This window comes from Boleophthalmus pectinirostris, unplaced genomic scaffold (genome assembly GCF_026225935.1).
Source record: "Boleophthalmus pectinirostris isolate CB_2022bp ecotype Guang Dong unplaced genomic scaffold, ASM2622593v1 HiC_scaffold_16, whole genome shotgun sequence".
Classification (NCBI taxonomy): domain Eukaryota; kingdom Metazoa; phylum Chordata; class Actinopteri; order Gobiiformes; family Gobiidae; genus Boleophthalmus; species Boleophthalmus pectinirostris.
Window position 1 is genome coordinate 27,432,886 of NW_026571095.1, and position 21,795 is coordinate 27,454,680.

At 41.7% G+C, this 21,795-nt stretch overlaps 1 protein-coding gene across 1 annotated transcript in view; it reads right to left on the minus strand.

Moving 5' to 3' along the window:
* Positions 1–301: 301 nt before the first annotated feature.
* Positions 302–21,795, minus strand: part of LOC110174907 (microtubule cross-linking factor 1) — a 114,536-nt gene continuing 93,042 nt past the window's right edge. Inside the window, 6 exon segments of the mRNA XM_055151366.1 lie at positions 302–502; positions 4,546–5,995; positions 8,379–8,452; positions 10,300–10,581; positions 15,709–15,923; positions 17,121–17,370. Coding sequence (XP_055007341.1) covers positions 302–502; positions 4,546–5,995; positions 8,379–8,452; positions 10,300–10,581; positions 15,709–15,923; positions 17,121–17,370 — 2,472 coding nt within the window.

A 21,795-nucleotide genomic window follows, 5' to 3' on the forward strand; every position in this document is an offset into this window, starting at 1 on the left:
TAATATGTGTTCTTTAAAACTACTCAATTTCAATGGAATTTGCTGTTTAACCGTTACAGATTTGTTGACCTGGTTTATGGATTTAAGATTGCCATAAAATTCATATTTGTGGATCCAAACTTTAAATAAAGAAACATTTGTGTATCATACGTTTGTAGATTTTCTTTCAAACTTTCAAACAGTGAATATCCCATAGAGTTATAAATGTATGTATATATAGACTATTAAATATAGATTTCAATAGATTATTTCATTCCATAACGTGAACGCAACCTTTTGGGAATAAACTCTTCTAACTTGTTCAATCTGTCTCTTGTGTCTCGGCTATGGCCCGCTGCCGCCCTGCTGGAGGAAAGGTGAACTCCAGGTTTGTCCCCGCGCTCCATCGGGGGGAGGAGGACGGGGAGCGGGCCCAGCGGGACGGAGGGCGGCGGTTGGCGGGTCGGGCCGGCCGGTGGAAACACGAGTCCAGGGGAGGAGCCACAGGCGAGCGAGGCAGGTCCTGCAGAGGAGAGAGAGGTCAGTGATGGGAGGAAGAGGAGGAGGAGGAGGAGGGGAAGAGGGAGGAGGGGCAGATCAAAACGAAACCAAAACATGCCAAAGGTTTAGACCAGTGTCCCGCGATGTGATGGTGTGGAGGTTAAAGGATGAGAGATGAATGAAACAAAACAGAAACCGATGGGGTCTTTTGTCCGATGAGATGCTGACAAATAAGGAGGTTTGTAGAATTTTATGTTTTCATTTACAAATCAGCCATTTAATATTTAAAAATATAAAATGAAAAAAAAAAAAAAAAAAAAGAGTATCTCTTTTATGTAAGTAAAGTAGACAATATTTATTATAGTCAATCACTGGAGGGATATATCCATGAGACATGTCAGATCTGTGAGTGAGACTTGTTGCCGGGAATACACACGTCTCCAATACTTCTGCATGAAAAATACAAAATATTATCCTGGACTTGACCCTTTAAAAACTGTCACAAAAAATCTGAGGTGAAGGGAAAATCAGTGAGTGATTCATGTGTAATCAACCCACACAGTGTCATGAAATGAAGGACAAAATGATCGTTTGATTCTTCAGTCTGAAATGTATCTGCGTATTTAATTGAGGTCAATACAACAGCATGAGGCATGCACCAGTACATCAGAGAACCAGGGATGAGACAACAGAATATTCCAGTTTCTTCCACGTGGCATTAGCCATTCAATATTAGATTGAAAAAGCTTTTGAAGGAAGTCAGCCAGGGGAGAGTCCTTTGCCAGTGGAGCTACAATAACAGATCACATACACATGGGTCTGCAGGTGATGGTTTGGTCACATGGTTTATCAGAACAGACAAGTGAGACAGAGGAGCAGTGCTCAGTGAATGTGCACAGCCCTCTGCATAAACAGCAGCACAGAACAGGACCTGTGGTAACACCAGAGTTATCATGTACACAGAGTACACAGAGTACACAGAGTACACTGCACTGTCCTTGTGTGGGACGCCCAGAGGAGGGGCGTGTGCAGACACTGAGAAACATTTTGGCACAAAATCCACCAAAATCTAACACAGCAATCTGTAATCCACAACATGTGCTCTTAATGAGGTTTAAAGGACCACACAAGTTTGTGGAGGTGTGCAAAATGCACTTCACCACACTTGTTACTTATATAACACATTTGATCATGTTAAGTATATTTGTCTCCACAGAGAAATTTATCATGTTATATTTGAACCATCCTGTGGGTGGTCACAGTGCAAAGCCTTGGTGCTCTTCTCCATATTTGTGCTATGATCTTGGTAAAGAATGCACAACCATAAGATGGACCTGTGGGCATGTTTTATTTTGGAATAATTTTTATATTATTTATATAATTATATAATTTTTTGTTCACCACCACAGTGTAGCTGGGATGAGACTGGACTGCCCTTAAAAACTGCTACCTGTGTGACCACAAGGTGGAGTGGTGAGCTCCTCAGATCCCACTCTGTGTGCTCCTTTAAACAGATGATCTTCACACTGAACATGCACAATTCAAAAGAACAGATGCTGTGGCTCCGATGGTTCACACATTTGACTGTGTCCTGTGAGGCATGCAGTGACGGGACATGTCCAGCAGGGGGCCCCACCAACAGCCCAAAGAGTGAACTTACATCCAGACTACAGCCCCCATGGAGTGGTTAGTCTAACAGTATGATTCTGCACCAGAGGAAGAGGAGCAGAGGAGAGCAGCACAAGTTAATATGACGGAGAGAGGAGGGCGGACAGAGGAAATCATGTCAAATACACAAACAGTGAACCAGGCACAAGATAGAGCAGCTTTAATTAGGACACAACACTAGGGCTTTGTGAAGGATGCATTACCACAAGTCAAAGAAATATATTAGGTTTGTATACTCCTATTGTTACTACACACATTCATGTTAACTGTATATACTTTTCAGAGTATTAGTGATATTGAATAGTTGAGTTATTACTGCTGCAGCATGTAGTAGTTTTAGCAATATGACACAGTTCACATTGTAGCCAGGCTCTATAGTAACCAGTAACGCTGTAAGCTAGCATCAATACAATGAAGTAATAGATCACCGAAAAGAGTAAAAGTGACTAGAGTGCAGCGGTTGCCAAATGGTTTGACAACAAGAATATATTTTCTATATCAGTGTTTGTAAATGAGGTTAAGATACTAGAGATTTTGAAACTTGCAGTAAAAAGTACTATTTGTGGTCATCTAGGTCTGTGGTCCATTAAGGGCCACCTAAGGCCCAACAAAAATTGGTCTCAGGACCCCATTTTGCCCACGGGTCATAGTTTGGACACCATGAACAGTTAGTGTTTAGCAAATATTGATACTTTGCAGTAATATCACATTAGCAAACGCTGCCAAAATGTATTTAAACAACACATTTTCAGTAGTCTGGTCATATTTAGGCTTGGTTTTTAATAAAATGACTAAGAGTGACAAACTGAAAAACTGTTGGTTAATGGTAGTTAGCTTGTGCCTGTGACTGTTATTTGAGAGGGACTTGTTTAACAGCACAAATCTCACTTGTAGTTCCAACTAATCCATTTTTTTCTGTGTTAAAATAAAACTCAGATTAAAGTCAAACTCGAGTCACAGAGCTTCAGACAGAGCAGTGTCTCTAGTCAGCAACACACCACCGGGGAATGTTGATGATATCAGTTGCAAAGTATCAAGTTTTAAACAAATAAGCTAATAAGCTATTAATAAAATTATTATGGGTATGCATATAAAGTTTAAAGTTGCACTACGTAACTTTTCTGGTGGATCTGTCTGCTTGTCACCTTGGAGTTGTTATTGTTCAGCCTAGAACCTTCCAGAGTATGACATTAAACTTATCCATCTCCAAACGAGCACATGACGGCACCAAGCCAAGTTACAAGTCAGATGTGTGGAGAGGCGTATCTATTAATTTTTGCATGTCAAATCCCTCAGTTGTCCAATTAGAATCAATTTGTCAACTGGAAAAACCTTTATTTAGGTTGAAAACGTTTCGCAGCTCATCCAAGACGCTGGTGGACGCTGCCTTATATCTGCCTGAAGGGAGGAGCTATCTACAATGAAACTACTCTGAAACTAACACCATGCTTGTTTACAGTTTCTGTTTGTTGGCTAGACCTAAGTGAAAAAATGCATAGCACACTCAGATGGCAGATGTCCAAAAGCTTTTTTATTTTTAAAATAATGTTTCGGCAAAAAAAAAAAAAAGGCTTAATCAGATATTTTCCTTGCTTTGGTTCACAGCACACAAAATGGTTGCCAGCCCAGGTACTTTTGTCTTGCTGCTCCTTGCATTTGCACCTCTACAAGATTGTTGGTGTGTGTTTTCTGTTTGTTTTGTTGACTAGACCTATTCATCTGTACTGAGTGTGGGGTCATATTAGCATAATCATTCAGGGCCCATGATGGGTGCTTTGAAACAGAATCTGTAAACAATAAGTGTGTTAGTTTCAGAGTAGTTTTAGTGTAGTTAGCTCCTCCCTTCAGGCAGTGTCAACCAGCGTCTGACCAGAACTGAAGAAGCAACTTGGATGAGCTGCAAAGCATTTTCAACCTAAATAGGGTTGACAAATTGAATTTCTTCTTTGTCATTTTTGTAGTTTTTAAAAGAATATTAAAAATTAAAACAGCAGTAACGGAATAAACGCAAGATAGGTTTAATGCCATACTGCTGAACATTCATGAAAAGCTCCGTGGAGACAAGCAGGCAGAGGACCTTTCGTGGTTTAATTTCCTGTTACAGTTAACAAAAGTATAATTGCTAAACTAATAATGACCGAGTATTCTACATTTGCACCAGTTGGGAACCACTGCTATAGATATTGTACACAAAGAGTCGAAGCAAAGTGGAATTAAATATTTAAATTTAACATTACCATCGCATCAGTCAGTGCTTTCAATCTGGGAAAAGAGATAACAGTAACCTTTCTTTTGTCTTTGGAGTTTTTCAGGTCAGACATAGGTTTGGTCTACAAAACACGGGCCCCATATCAAATGAATGATGAACCGGTGAATCCATGGTTGGTGCATATTTACCTCCATACACCCGGGCTGCCTATCCGAATCCGTCATCCTGCTGTCCCGCTGACCGCTTTGCCCCCCTTGAAGTCTGCGCTCCTCCCTACAGCTTTCCTGAAGTTTCTTGCTAACAATCCTCGCGGCATTTTCGGCTAGCGTGTATCCCGGCGGCGCGGACAAATCCTGCCTTATGCTAACCTCCGAGTTCCTGTCCCCATGCGTTTCCACTATTAGCTGCACAGGGCTAGGAGAGCGCCCCCTAGCTGTCCTTGAGGTGTCTTGTTGAGTCCTGTGTTCGTGAATGGGGCTTGGTTCGGAAGGGCGCGAGCGGCTGGGGGACTTGTTGAACTTTTGCATGGGTTCGAAGCTAACCGGAGTGTGATCGATGATGTTAAAAAGACTAGAAAGCCCGTCGTTGATGGTTGTGTGGACCGGACTGTCCCGCGTGGTGGTGGACCGCGCCCAAGCCGATTCGCTGTTCCCTTTTTGCGGCGTCGTTGGCGTAGGCGCGCGTGTACTGCTATTCGCGATATCAGTCTTGCTCGATGACGATGGTTTGCGTTGAAGTTTGGGCGAACCGTATTTGGGCGAACAACACGGTCGCTCGAACTTGCTTTGGATGACCGGAGAGTATTGCACCTTCCTCGTATTGCGGGACGGGGACGAAATGGGAGTGCCGCCCCCTTTTGGCGTGAGACAGCGGTGCGGGCTGCTGGTGAGGTTTCTTAGCAAGTCAGTCTGTAGTCCCACGCTTATCGTTTGGGTAGTTTGGGTCCCCCTAGTGGTGAAACCGTTGGTCTGGCAGGACATATCCCGAAGTATCGGTCCAGGAGGGGAGCGTATTGCATTGCGGACAGATATCGCCACTTCTTTCATGTCGTCGCTCAAGTTTCGAGAGAGCTGTAGTTCTAACGGAGAAGGGAATCCGACCGTTGGGCAAATGGGCTGGTTCGGTGGAGTTCTTAGCCCTGTGCATGGCCACCTCCCTGCGCTAAATACCTCGTCACCCAAATTGGACCCTCTTCCATTTCCTGGCGACGTTCTGGTTGGACTGTGCAAGTACCCATAATGCTCCACTCCGACTGCACCCGCCCCATGCCCTCTCAGTTGCGTCCTGTGGCAGTGTTCGGGGCTGCTCATTGTACTTGTGGTCAACGTAGCGTTCGTCGTCAAAAACCAAGACGGCGGCGTGTACGGATCGAGCAAACCCTCGTTGCCGTGAGACTCGGATCCTCTGTCGGACCACGCCTCTCTGGGAAATGGAGGAGCGGCGGAGGCGGACGAAGCGAGGGCTGATGGGAAATCCCAGCCTTTACTGTTGAACTCCTCGATGTATTTGAGATCGTCGGGGGAAAGGGGCGGGGTCACTTCGTCAGGGCCGCGGTCGCTGTGGCGGTTCTTGTCTGGGAGAAACGGAGAGCTGTCCATCAAACGCTGGAAGTCACTCATGGAGCAGACAGACTTGGCCCTACAAAAGAAAACACATTAGTACAGGATAGTATAAACATATTGACATTTTATTTGTGAGTTTCATTGTATGATTTGTGTTTGCTGTTATTGAGCTTGGGATCTAACGTCCGAAAACAACCATATGTGTCAAACGTCCATAAAGATGCATCAGACAAAACTAGCTCAGTTGGTAGCTCTACGTAGCCTGACTCATCAGCTAGTTTCACTTTGTGGAAACCGTCTGACCTCACAACATCAGGAGTTGTTTGCTTAATGGTGGGTGGGTACTTTTTTATTTAACCAATCGATGCTATTTGGTCGTGATGTATGTAATGCACCGTTAACAGAGCTAACTGGTAAATTAAGCTTTTCCCAAATCCCATAAGAAGAATGGCAATAACGTCTTTCCCCTTGATAAAATTCACCAAACATTCTCTTTGTTCTGGTTTTAAATCCTCGATTTTGGGAATTGTTGCCAACACAAAATGTATGTCTTCGTCTACATCCATCTCGACCGCTTTGTTTACTGTTGTGCTGTACCACAAAAAGGACCCAGACAGGTGCTTGAGTTTGACGTCATGGCTTCACAGCTCTTCACTGATTGGCCGGTGCGCAGTCTACAACTTCCGGGGTTCTTGTGAACCGTCTAGTGTATTCTGATTCCTGACCTAGTCGCTGGAGAGAAATGAAATTGAGCACAGGCACTAGGTGACGCCAGCCTGGCTAAAAGTGCTTGTCCTCTGATTTGCAAGTTGGAGGTTCGAATCCCGCTCTTGTTGGTACAGTGGTCCACAGACCCACAGGTTAGCGGTGCAATTCCAGTTCCCACAGATGAATACTGCTGTTGTTTCCGTGAACAAGACACTGTTGACTGAATGGGTGAGTGGTTCCTTAAGCTTGAGCTCTGAAGGTAGAAAAGTGCTATGTAAATGTGACCATTTATATAAAAAATGTAAATGAAACAGCCATGGGACAACTGATTTGTCTAGTATTAGAATATTCTTTGAGGTACGCCAACACACTCCCAAGCTTTATACTATATTTACTTAAATCAAAAATGTCATGCATACCTATAAGAAAAATTACAGTAATTGGGACAAGCTACTGCCATGTGTTCTCCTGTCTCCGCCATATGGCTCTTCATTATTCACAGGTACTACTAAACACAGTGTGCGTGGTTAAATACCTTGTATAAATACACGAAAAACAAGACAAATAGCTTTGGAAGAAGGCTATTAAACGATTGATTTGTAATACAAAACCTCAAGCTCTTATCTCTGTGTTTATCACAACCTACATAAAAATCTGTCTCCACTGGCCAATTAAATATAACTTATACAATCGTTTGTAAAACTCTCGATTCAGCATTCTTCACTATAATTAACACCCTAGGAAATAGTAAAAATGAAAGGTCCAATTATTCCTTTCTGTGCCTACTCAAACATTATAAAAACTATTTATTTGTACTGTTTCCCTTCCATGGTCCTCTGCTCTACCTCCTCTCTGATCAACTTTATGTCGTCTTTAACTGCATCCATATATCTGTAGATCTCTAGTTAGCAACTCCGGAAGCATTTTATTAAACACATTAACATTTGGTTGTTTGTTGTCTGAGGATCAGTGGTGAGTAGAGCAGCCAAAAATAGTGCTCAACTACTATACTACTACTACTACTACTACTACTACTACTACTACTACTACTACTACTACTACTGTTACTGCAAAATAATATTACACAAGTAGAAGTACAAAGTAGTGACCAAGTAAACTAATACTAAGTAAGAGTAACTGTAAAAGTAGCTGTCTGCATGCAACATTTGATTTATAATTTGAAGTTAATAGTAATTACAGGGAAAAAACAATAAATAATGGTTGAAATTTTGTTTAAACCACACAAATGAAAAAAGATATGATGAATAAAGTACTGTTACTTCAAGCTAAATATTACCCAAGTAGTAGTATGCTGCTGGAAAAGTACTGTAAAAAGTACAATTTCTGTAATGTAACTACTACAACACCTAACTTAAAGGTGCATTGTGTAACTTTTTTGGTGGAGTGTCCGCCACCTGCTTTTCTCTGTGAAGATGTTATTGCTTTGACATGTTTCATAGCATGGTATTAAACCTTTCTATCTTCATGGAGACCAAACCAGACCAAGTTACAGGTTAAATCTGTGGAGAAGCGACCCCGATCACAGTCAGAATGTCTATTTTTCTTGGTATTTTTCAGCTATAAATCCACCTATAACTGAATAAATGTAAGATAAGTCTGTATAATGTCATATTGTGGAACATTCAAAATAGAGACATATCCATAGAAACAAGAATGTGACGGACCCCAACGAAAAGTTGCATAGTGCACCTTTGACTTTTCCATTGTTGTCCTTGGACTTTTTCATTTACCTGAGCAGACTGCCTCCTCCCATCTCGTCGTCGGGGTAGGATTCTCCCTCTCTCTCCGAAAGCTCGTTCAAGGCCTAAAACAATAAAAAAATCACGATCAATAAAAGGACATTTACATTTAGTCCAGTCAATTGCAAATGTTGTTACGAATGGTTATATAACATGTTGACATTTCTGAGAGTGAAGCGTGCACACCAGGTGCAGTGCTCTAACTTTGACCTATGCAATTACATAAAACATCTCTCACAATCATACAAAATGGATGTTTCTAACCTGGGATATGCGAAGTGAACGCACAAATAATTTATAGATCACAATAAATAATTTAGATAGATAGATATATACTGTATATATGTATGTCATTGCATTCCATTGGTTTAGGTGTATGTCAGTATACTAGTACTGTAAGATGTGTATTTACAACTAGAGCAGGGTTTTGGGTGTTTTTTGCCTCGGGAATCCTCAAAGCTTCATCTCACACTCTTGATATTAATGCAGCCAATTATAACAATTATATTTTCTTGTTTTATTGAAATATATGTCAACTTTATCCTACAGAAACATTATTAAGGGTATAAAATGATTCAGTTCCAATTCTACTTTGTAGATTACTCCAAATCCCCCTTGTAAGTGCTCTCAGAGGCCTTGTACTCCTGGCTGGAAAACACTGAACTACAGCACAGAAACTAATATCACATTTTTGATTGTTTCTGTTGACTCTATTATTGATCATTCTAATTAAATTTTTATAATTAAGGGTTTAACAAATGCTTGTCTCCACTGAGATGTTATTGCTTTGCCTAAATCAGGAGTGTCAAACTCAAATTCACAGAGGGCCAAAATTAAAAACTTCGACTAAGTCATAATGTTAAACCTTTTCTTATTAAAATAAAATTCATCAAGTTAAAATGAACAGTTGTGAGGTGCTCAATGTCTTTCTTAAATGTCAATGTCGGGTCCAACGTCAGTCCCGGGTATTTAAACTCTTTGACAAGGCTGAGTTCCACTCCGTCCAGAAAGACATTGGACCGCTGTAGCTCAGCTGTTTTTTTTTTTTTTTTTACTGAACATCATGCAGACAGTTTTCTTTATATTGAGTTGCAAGCACGAGTTGTTGACCCACTTCTGGATATGAGTCATGGCTGATGTTAACTTTTCTGAAGCTTCTTGTACAGTTTTGGCATGTGTAATGATTACAGCATCATCAGCATACAGCTGGACATTGACATTTGGACACATTTCAGGAAGATCATTGATATATAAACTAAATAAAATAGGTCCTAAAATACTACCTTGGGGGGCCTCTGTTGGACAGAGAAGGTAGGGCGATTTAAAGCCAGAGAGGGAAACACACTGTTGTCAAGAACAAGCATAATATAAAATAATAACAAAATTTAAAATAAATAATGCCTCTATCGCCTGCTGTCTGTAGTCTGCAGCCAGTGGGCCAGCTCTAATACATATTTGATATGATTTCACGGGCCAAATACAATTATATCGCAGGCCAACTTTGGCATCCAGGCCTGAGTTTAACATGTCTGGCCTAAAATGTTTCATAGGATGGCACTAAACCTCTCTATCTTGAATTTATTTACTTTAAATATCTTGAAAACAAGCATTTTTACTCTAAATGGGCTCACCACTTCACAGGTCTGATGTATAAGTTTGCCTTGACTTATTTCTACACTATGGAACATTGCAGACAAAGCTACAAAACTATTTGGTCAAAAGTTTAATATTCTGAGATGTTCAGAGTGAGTACATCATCTTATTACACCAATTTATAGACCAAAAGCTGAGCAGGTATCATGGAAGTCAATATCCAGTCCATTAAAATGTTCAGTAACAGCGCCGATACATCATATTAGTTCATCTCTAATCCTATCAAAAGCAGATTTTAAAGGATAGTCCTGGTTTGTACCTCCTTCATACAGGGGAACCTCTTCTCACTGTCCAGGCCTGATGAGGGGACGTCCAGGCTGAGCGGGTCCAGCGTCAGAGCGTCCACAAAGGGGTTCTCAGAGGGACCCTTCCCCCTCTGCTCCTCCAGCACCGCGTCCGAGTCCGAGTGCGACCGCGTGGTGGGCATGGGGGCAGGAGGGGGGGCGGGGGCCACATTGGGGCTGTCCTGGGGGGGTGAGGGCTCTCTGTGCGGGGTGCTCTCTGCTCCTTCAGCCCGACGGGAGTTCAGCTCTCTCTGCAGCTGGAGAAACACAAACATAGAACTTTGGTAACATTCATCTTGTCGTAAGTTACTAAGGATAAATCTTTATTTCTTAAGTTAGTGAAATGTCAAGGAAAACACTTAAAAACAACCTATTGTGCTTGTGTCTGCTGTGGAGTTATAATCGATGACACCCGTGGATCAATATTGGGCACATCACACTGTTCTTTATACCTCCAGACTCTACCTGTCCTCCCTCTTTTCTTTAGTCCTCCAGGTACTGCCCAGTTTGGCAGCTCTATTTGGAATTTTTGAGCAGAGTTTAGGTGCTTAGTTCCACTTTAAGTACAAAGATGTGGGCGTCACCTTAGACTGTACATAGACACTTTCTAATTGAAAAACTGCTGCTCTTAGGCTCTATTTGGTCTAAAAATGTTTGTATTAACCTGCTCGACATGATCCTGGGGTTTTTATTTCACAGTTTTGTTTTAAATCAAGATATGAACATTAATAACAAACCAATCAGCTGCCCTCTTTTGCCAGGTTTGATTGGCAGTGTAACTAAGCTCTGGATTGATTCTTTGATTGCTATGATACTATAACTGCAAGCCTTGATAAGCTTCATTTGACTGAAGCTGAATGCTACGAGTGACGTCACACTCACTTAGTCTACTTCTTTATACAGTCTATGGTTGGGACGGGAGGTAGGTGAAAACAGAAATACTTTGAGCCAGTGCAGTCACTCCACACAAAAATCAGGCTCGTGAATCCTTGCAAAACCATCCAAAGTGCACAGAGAGGCGAGAAGGTGCCAGGACAAACAGAATCCCCCGAAATCTCTCTCTCTTCCTCCCTTATTTTCCCTCTCCCTCTAGCTCTCTCTCTCTCTCCCATGGTGTCCAGACTCCGTGTACACCAGCAGATAGAGTCTTTGAGGAAAAATTTTCACTTTCAAATTCTTATTTAAAGTTCCTTGACTGAGTAAATTCTAATTGTGCAGTAAGAAATTTGCCCATTATTACTTACAAGCGTATGTACTTGTTCAGTGTTTACAATGTTCAGGTCAATGTTCAGTCTACAGTCATTGCACAAATCTTTGTTTATAATAATGGTGGTGGTATTTATTTATTATTTTAACGTTTCATGTTTGGTGTATTTGTTTTGGAAATAAAAGGAATCGCACTAACAAATTCTGAATTATTTTTCATTTCGGGTGAGACGGGGCGAGGTAATGGGGCACAAGCATTTGTGCTTAGGGCATTCAAATGGCCCTGCTCTGACCACTATAGCTAGAGCCCTGCACCCAACACAAAACAGTGCAGCGTGGGACACATTTATGTAAAGCTCATTGCGGGCGCGGGTGGGTGGGATGATAAACTAAATATGAGTGTAATGTAAGGTATAAAAATGATTCATGTTTGCCTATCAAACATAATTTGTGCTGGATATTTTATTTGGCTTTAATAAAAACATTTAAATCAGCCTAAACTTGCAGATGTGGTCTGATCTCACGCACATTTTAAACAATTCCTTTATGCTTTATGTGTTTAATAGAGCATAAGAAAGCGAACATCCCCATTTTGCAGGATTTGCGGGCGAGAGCGGGACAAAATATTGCAGGAGCAGGACTGAAAATTACAATTCTTTGGGGGTGCGGGCTTCCAGGCTGGCGTCACCTAGTGCCTCCGCTCAATTTCATTTCTCTCCAACCACTAAGTCAGGAATCGGAATACACTAGATGGTTCGCAAAAACCCCGCAAGTGTGAGTTTGGGCACCAGTCAATCAGCAAAGAGTCATACATTCTGTGTTGGCAACGATTCCTGAGGTCAAGGATTTAAATCCGGAACAAAGAGAATGTTTGGTGAATTTTATCATGGGGAAAGATGTTATTTCCCTTCTTCCTACGGGATTTGGGAAAAGCTTAATACAGCCCCGTTAGCGGCGCATTACATACGTCACGACCAAATAGCAGCAATTGGTTAAATGAAAAAAAGTCGAGCGAACAAATTCTAACTCTGCGAGGTCAGACGGTTTCTACAAATTGAAACCCTCTGATGAATCAGGCTAGGTGCGGGCAGGAGCAGGACTGAAATTCTGTCCCGCGCAGACCTCTAACTAAAGCCTTAAATGCAGGCCAATAAAAGATTACTACAACATTCATGAACCACTGAAAATCCAACTCAGAGTATAATGAGGGAACACTGTTATAACCAAATTAAAAGCTCAGTGAAAGCCAAGTGATTAAGCATAATACCCCCGTTTAATGTCAAGGTTAAATGTTTCAAACCACTTCCTCACAAACGCATCACCATTTCTTATCACTGCTACTTTTTCTCTTGACCTGCTTTTCTCCTTTTACCACATCTGAATAATGCATCATCTGTGTCCTCTGTGTCTCTCCACATCAGCACTTTTCTGTTTTTTCGGCGCTAACGTGTAGAGCTCGTCTGTGTTTTCACGATTGGAGGCAGCTCTTTATATGTTAATCCGCTGCACTTGTGTTAAATTAAAGCCGAGCTGCCCGGTTCAGCTCATTACAGTGGCTCACAGCGGACATCAATTATTCAGTGATTCCCTGAGTTTGGTCTCTCAGGCAGAGGCAATTTCAGAGCACTAAACAGGATGGACGCAGACGGCTCTAGTGTGGAGTCACTCACACAATCATACACAAAGAATACTCGTTACTTCTGTTTTTGCTGGACGTTTTATAAGATTTTGTGAAGGTTCAACATTTGTGGATCTTAAAGGTGCACTGTGTAACTTTTTGTTACTATGGCTATGTCATTGCTCTGCCTGGAATGTTCCACAGTGTGACATTAAACAGCTCTGCCTTACATTTATTCAATTTCAGGTGATTTTATAGCTCAAAAGTACCTAGAAAACAAGTATTGTGACTGCGACTGGGGTCGCCTCTCCACAGATCTGACCTGTAACTTAGACTAAGTTTATACTGAAACGAATCTGCGTATCACCATATCACTGTATCAGAAACGATTTGCGTCCAGACACGTCGTTTCTGTGTCTGCAAGCCTTTCGTATCCACACAGCTTTGAGCATATTTGTTTACTTTTTACAGAAACAAAACTTAAAACCACATGGCTAATTTGCATAAACTGAGTGCTCAAAAAACAGCTCGATATTGTGCACTGATGTAGTTCAGCTTCTGTCGGACTAAAGGACACGACTCAGTGGGTTATGTGTGTTGTTTCTATGACAGAGGGGTGTTCTGCTGATGGTGAGTCTCTTCTGTGCTTCTATTACCTTGGAGATGGTTCATGTGAAACTTTTCAGAGATTATAACGTTTATATATCGTACACATAGACCGTATATATGAATGGACATATATTCTAGCTTCATTGGCGTTTTCAGGCATCCACACAGCGCCGGATCAGATCAGTACTCAAATGAGTTCGTGGGAGCTGGCGGTACCAGATCGTTCCATCTCTGGAGCAGTTTTCAATCGGATTAGTGTGGACGAACACTACATCCACAACGAAAACGACTTGAATACAGACTAGTGTGGATGTGGCCTTAGTCTGGTTTGGTCTCCATGAAAACAGAAAGGTTTAATTCCACACTGTGAAACATTTCAGATTAAGAAATAACATCTCCACAGAGAAATCTGATGAACACTCCACTATGAAAGTTACACAATGCACCTTTAAGTTTGCATATTTCAGTAAATCTCCCATAAAGTTACATAGAGTAGACCCCCATCCTCCATCTGAGAGAATAACATCCTCATATTCTACAACATGAACACCGCCTGTTGGTACATTGCACCTTATATCATCAATATTCCCTGTGGGTGTGAAGCTCTGTTAGACTTTGATTTTTTTTTTTTTTTGGACCTTGGGAGACCGAGCCTTCACCGCCGCCTACTCCTCCCTCTGGAACTCACTCCCTCAGTCCATCAGGAACTCGTGAACTCACTGCAGCACTTGAAACCACTACGAAAAACTCACCTGTTCAAGCTGGCATTCCCTCCATGATTCCCCGCTTTTCAACAGTGTCAATTCTTATTTGTTTGTAAAGCATCTTTGAGTGTCCAAAAAAGCGCTATATAAGTCCAATGTATTATAATTATTATTAATCTGAGCTAATTTTACATAATATGACCAGAAAGAATGGATTTAGCTGGAACTACAACAACAACATTAACCAATACCTGTACTGATAGTTTTTCATTTAGTCACTCTCAGCTTTTTTGTTGAAAATCAAACACCTAAATGGGACCATGTACACTTAATTATCATAGACTGCTGAAAATGTGTGCATTGTGTCACCATGGTAACTGCTGAACATTCTACCATAAACATACATACACGCAGAACCCCCCCTGTGTGCATCAATGCAAAGTAATGTCACATAAACACAAAGTATTGATACTCACAAAGCCACTGGGAGGTTCTTCATGTATCTCTAATGGTGGAATATTTAGGCAGGGTTCCCACACGTTTTCACTGACAAAATTTCAAAACTTTTCCATGACTTTTTCATGACCTAAAGTGAGTTTTCCATGACTTTACGCCACCTACATGTGTAGAATTGATCAGACTTTTAGAAATATGAAATGTTGACCCTTTCCACTCACTTTATGGTTTGGGATTATAGTTTTTTAATTTTCAAAATACTGTCAGTGCATTTATTGTCGTCTCTTTTAAACAAAAAAGCACAGATGTTCAGAAATAATCATAGTAGTCTAATGATAACTTAACAGAATGCTGCAGATGCGTGAAAGAGAAACTACAATTCCATGACTTTTCCAAAACTTTCATGAATGACTTTTTGAGACCTGGAAAATGACACTTTCAGTTTCCATAACTTTTCCAGGATTTCCATAACGGTGGGAACCCTGTTTAGGAGTTAAAAATGGTGACACAATGCACAAATTAGCAAACACTGTCAAATAAGTTTTAAGATTGCCTGACAATAAAAAAAAAAGACATGCACATTTTCAGGAGCCTGTGATCAATATGAGTGTTCATGGTTCTATTTTTGAGTTTAATTTTCAACAAAAAGGTGAGAGTGACAAACTAAGTGCAAGAACAGTTAAGTCAGTTTTTTATGGGCAGATTTTGTTCAATTAAATCACAGATTCAAGCCTAATAAAGCACCAGATAGACTTAGAGCCACATCCCTTATGGTCCTGTCTGCGTCTTACCCGGTCCATCTTGCGGTGCATCTCCCTCATGCTGGAGTCCCACTCTTGCCTCTCGCGCTCGAACTGGTCCAGGAGCTCGCTCTTCTCGCGGCTCCACCTCTTCTCGCCGTGCTGCAGTTTCCAGCGCAGGTCCAAGGTGGCGCTGTGGCTCTCCGACAGCAGCCTCTTGTGCTCCTCCCTCTCCTGCTGCAACGCCTGGTCCGGGTCCACGTCAGCTTCACTCTCCTCTCCCTTCAGCTGCAATGGAGGAGTTACAAATTTAGGAGAAATACATAGATTTGCAAGAATAAAAGTCGTTTATAAATCCTTTCCTTACTGTTATAATTATTTTTATTATAATTCTGCTTGATTTGCTTATTGTATGTTTTATTTCACTGTAAATGTTGTTCAGCACTTTGGTAAGCTTTGGCTGTTTTAAATAAACTTGATTTGATTTTTAAGCGATTAAGGCCCCAAAAACTACTACCAAACTACTTCACATCGCGAGGAGCCAGCTGAGGTGTTCTGGCATGTTTCACCAGGAGGAGGCCCCGGCCGGCCTCGGAACACCTCGGGGTCCCCCTGAAGGAGCTGGAGGGCGTGTCTGAGGTGTTCCTAGGCCAGCCGGGGGAGTTGGGTGTTTAAGTAACCATTTGTTATTAGTATGTACATCTCACAAGCTCAAAATGCTCTATTCTACCTTGTGATGTCATGAAGCAAAAGTTTTGATCAATAGAGATTGGCAGTTCAGGGATGAAGGTGTATGGAGTTTAAAAAGATTGAGAACTATGCAGAATATGCAGGTTTGTGTGTTAAATGTGTGTGAATGAAACAAAACACAACTCCAGGTCTGTTTGTGATGAGGAAACAACATTATAACACACTTCAATAAAAAAAAATAGCACAATATGGGCCATTTAAGGAAGGCTTTCTTGTCCGAAATGTTTCCTTTTTATTTGACCAAACCTTTAGCGTAGGAGCTCTTTAATTATTTTTGAAATTTATTATTCACATACTCATCTCCAATCCAATCTACTTTATTTCTATAGCACATTGCATAAACAAAGACTGTTTCCCAAGAGCTGCACATAGAAAAATCTACTATTTAACACAATAAAAACATCATAAAAACAATGGTGTAAAAACAAATAAATAAAACCATAAAACTGACCCATAAGAATAAATAAGTAGAATGAATAAATCAGAACAATAAACGACAACAGAGGGCCACACAACTCACGCCGTGTAAAAAGCCAGAGAATAAAAGTGGGATGAGGCTTAAAACACTCCTCTGTGGGCGCTATATGATCATTTTCCCTTCATATTTGTCAAGAGAATGGTCGAATTAGAACAGAATAACGATGTGTAATTACAGGTAAATCTAGCCCTGTATTTGCAGAGGCAGTGATCCATGAATCTGCACATGTCCAAACTCACTGGGGCATATTGTGTGTGTGTGTGTGTGTGTGTGTGTGTGTGTGGCTTTAAGGACTGTCTGCTGCGCTCCATCTGTACCTGTGTGATCTGGCTCTTCATGGCGCTCTCTCTCACTGTCCACTCGGCCTTCTCACTGGCGAAGCTCTGCTGAAGCTGGCTCCGCCTCCTCTCCTCCTCCCTCAGCTCCTCCCGAAACTCCTCCAGCAGAGAGCGCAGGGCCAGCAGGAGGCGCTTGTTCTCACCAAACTGGGAAGAAGAAGAAGAAGAAATAATAGTTAGGATAATTTATTACAATTATACCAAGAAAAAAAATTGTAAAATGATTGGGCTAACACTAATGCAGCGAGCATTGTTAAGAAGGCCCACCAGCGTCTGTATTTTTTGAGGAGACTCAAGGCTGCTGGACTAGGCCTCCCTGCTCTCATGTCTTTTTATCGATGTGGAGTGGAAAGTGTGTTGACCCAGTCCATCACAGTGTGGTACGGCCACTGCTCAGCCCAGGACAGGAAAGCTCTACAGCGTGTGGTCAGAGCAGCAGAGAAGATCACTGGATGTGACTTTACACCCATCTGTGAAATTTATGAGGAGCGTTGTAGAAGACGGGCCTCCAGGATCATGGGGGACCCCTCGCACCCTCCCACCATCTGTTTGTTCCTCTGTCCTCTGGGAGGAGACTGAGGAGCATTAAAGCTAGAACTTCTCGGCTGAAGTTTAGCTTCTTTTCTGAGGCTGTCAGACTTGTGAACAGTGCACACTGACTTCCTGCTTTGGTTGCCTCTCTCTCTATCTTGCCACGTTTTACTACTTGTTCATTGGAACTGCTAAATGTTGTTGTTTTAAATGTGTTTATTTTTTAACATTGCTTATTATTATTGTTTTTTAACTCTTTCTGGATCACTGGGCCTCGGGGAGCACATTTCGTTCTGTCATGTGTTTCTCTCGCATGTTTGAATGACAAAATAAAGAACCTTGAACCCTAACACAGAAAAGTCTAAATCAGGTGTTATAAACAGAGGGGTGGTTCAGTGTGATAAATATATTGAAAATGGGGGTCTGGAGGTCCTCCCCATGGATCTATTAAAACAACTGGAGGGTACTGCTGCTTGTAGCTGGCTCCAGTTGACATTGTGGACACTCACTGGTACTACAGCAGAAAATCCCCTGGGCTGAGAGAGGATTTTTCTCATAGAGCGCAATGTAATCACAAACTGCTCGTGTTCAGCTGACGGGACACCTACAACTTTGAAAAATGTCAGATTGTGTGGCGATTTTTACCTATTTTTAGATCATAAACTTTTTCTCAGGTCAAAATCCTTCAGTTGTCTTAAAAAACGCTCCGGTTCCGCTCTAGCTCCTCTGGCTCTGATTGGTCAAAGCGATCACGTGATACACAAGCCCATGCTCGCGTGTGTGCTCGGGTGAATTCGTGTGCCCATTGGAAAAAAGAACACTACTGCACATGCTCAATCAGCCCACAGCCACTGGAAGTACCTCACCGGGCTAAAAATTGATTTGGAGTCATGCGCCATTGAGTTCGGCCCATTGACTTGAATGGGTGACCATTTTTAGACCCCAGGGCTTGGTCCTCCCCCAGAAAATGTGTAGAAAAGAAATGTACATTTGTAGAAACAATACTGAAATGTACATGAATGTAGTATTTATAACTACAAAACATAAAATGAGATAAGATTTGATAATGTGCTGTAATTGACATGTATTTATATGGTCCTCAGAAAACGGTCTAAAACAGAAACATGGCTGTATCTTAAAGCTAAAATGTACAATTTAGGGGGAAAAAATAGCATGTTTTATTTAAATTTCACATAGTTTTAGTTGAAAAAAAAAAAAAAATTCAGGTGCTATTTGGACATTGATGTTTTTGTTTTAAATGTTGTGATGTAATTCTTCTCACAAACACAAAAAGAAAGAATTCATTTTGACTCTGACAAACATGTTGCAATAACTAAATATGATTAAAAATACACTTCCACCACATAATGTAACTTCATCGTTTTATCGTCCTTTCCCTTTAAACTAAACCTGCTGCTCTCTAAAGTACAGCCCTCAATCAATTCACTGTGACTTCTGTGTCCTCTGCCTCAGCTTCCTGTTGAGACTGCACAACCTCCCATTGTCCTTTCCATCTCTCTTTCCCTCACTCCTTCTCTCTCTCTGCCTCACTCCCTCTTTCTCTATCACTCCCTCACTCCCTCACTATCTCCATCTACCTGTCTTTCGCTCTTATCAGTTTTTCTCCGCCTCCTTCTCTCCACCTTCTTGTTTCTCTCTGTCTTCCTTCCTCCCTCTCACTGTTTCTCTCCATCATTCTTTCTCCCCATCTATATTCTCTCTCTCCCTCTCTTCTGTACACATGGATTGAAAAACGTCTCATATTAAAGTCTCTCTGTCTCTCACTCTCTCAATTTCTCAGTCTCTAATTCAGCAAAATCTAATAACCTACAGAGGTGAGGAGCACTGAGTTAGATTTACTTGCGTATCTTTTTATAGAAGTACTTATAACCTCCTACAAAAGATTTATGTTGACAATATGAAGTGATTTGAACATTTGAGTCTCTTGCAGCTCACTTCAGCCATGTGTCTAAGCCTGTAAAGCTTTACAAAGGGACATTTGTCTGATTACAAAACAATGCAGTACAATGAAACCCTCCGGTGATGATCTTTACCACAGTGAGTGAATGCATGTGTCTATAGTGTATGTAGGGCAGCGCTCTCATTTACATATCGGGCAAACTGCTCTAGTTATTGGCTTAAAATTTTAATTGCCGTGCAGTGAATCTCCCTCACACAAGTTCAATGTTTGATCGAGCTCTTTTAGCTACAGCAACATATGTATTTCCTCTAATTAAAGGGTCAGATGAAGGGTGCGTTCACAGTTTCAGGCCAGATTAGTGTTATGATACTAAAATACTCAGGACTGATTCAACACAATGATAAAAACACTATTTATTTAGACAACAGAATCTGATTTTCAACATTAAAGATTCTATATTACGCACTATTGACTCTTGTGAGCTTTAAGTCATGTTATAATGTTGTTACCGCTTCAAAAACAAACCTTTATGAGTTATGGAGTTATGTTTTGTTTCATTCACACATTTTAGTAACTCTTTATTATTAGTCTTTAAACAGAAAGTTACTCTTACTGGAAAATGTAAAAATGGGCAAGGTACAAACCTGAGGCACTCCAACTGAATATATTAAAAGTCCTTTATTGCATGAAGGGACGCCAACACTTTTCGACCAGCAAGATGGTCTTCGTCAGGGCAAAGTGACCACATTTTTATATTTTCCAGTATGGGTAACTTTCTGTTTAAAGACTACTGTTTTAACCCTCATAGAGCACGTGTACTGCTATTTTTTACTCTTTTAAGACCCAGTGAAGTGCTTGACCTGTTTTTCTTCACTCTTTATTAGAGTTATTATTAGAGGTCTAATTTTTGATTCCTGAATTGACAATAAAGGCTATTCATTCATTATTATTAGTGTGTCTACATCTCCAGACCTCAAAATGCTCTGTTCCACCTTGTGATGTCATGTAGTGGTAGTTTTTATGTTAAGAACTACGACTTGCATTTTGTTCTGTGGAGAGTTTAAAAACACAGTGTATAGAGTTTAAAAACACAGTAGACCACTTCCTGTATTACCACATGACATCACAAGGTGGAACAGACTGTTTTCTGTTTGAAAGAAGAACTCAGCCTAAGGGCCTGTTTACCAGAGAACGCTTGCGGGTAAAAACAACAAAATATTTTACTGTAAGTGCCTTTCGTTTAGACGGTAATGACATTTTTGAGGCTTAAAAATGCAAAAATCTGAAACCACTAGGGATGTAACGATATCCAAATCTCTTAGTTTGATATTATCACGATATGCATCTCACGATATGATGTTTAATGCGATATTTTGGAGAGGCTGATATAATTGACCAACACTGTTTACAGTGCGGGGGGAGAGCTGCTGACCTCGACTGGGACGTTGTCCGGCGGTGGAAGGAATACTTTGAGGATCTCCTCAATCCCACCGTCACGTCTTCCGAGGAGGAGGCCGAGGCTGGGGACTCGGAGGCGGACTCATCCATCACCCTGGCCGAAGTCACTGAGTGGTTGGCAAGCTCCTTGGTGGCAAGGCTCCGGGGTTGGATGAGATCCGTCCTGAGTACCTGAAGTCTCTGGATGTTGTGGGGCTGTCTTGGCTGACACGCCTCTTCAACATCGCGTGGCGGTCGGGGACAGTACCTCTGGACTGGCAAACCGGGGTGGTGGTCCCTCTGTATAAGAAGGGGGACCGGAGGGTGTGTTCCAACTATAGGGGGATCACACTTCTCAGCCTTCCCGGTAAGGTCTATGCCAGGGTACTGGAGAGGAGAATCCGGCCGATAGTCGAACCTCGGATTCAGGAGGAGCAGTGTGGTTTCGTCCTGGCCGTGGAACACTGGACCAGCTCTACACTCTCCATAGGGTGCTCGAGGGTTCATGGGAGTTTGCCCAACCAGTCCACATGTGTTTTGTGGATCTGGAGAAGGCATTTGACCGTGTCCCTCGTGGTGTCCTGTGGGGGGTGCTCTGGGAGTATGGGGTCCGGGGCCCTTTGCTAAGGGCTGTCCGGTCCCTGTATGACCGGAGCAGGAGCTGTGTTCGCATTGCCGGCAGT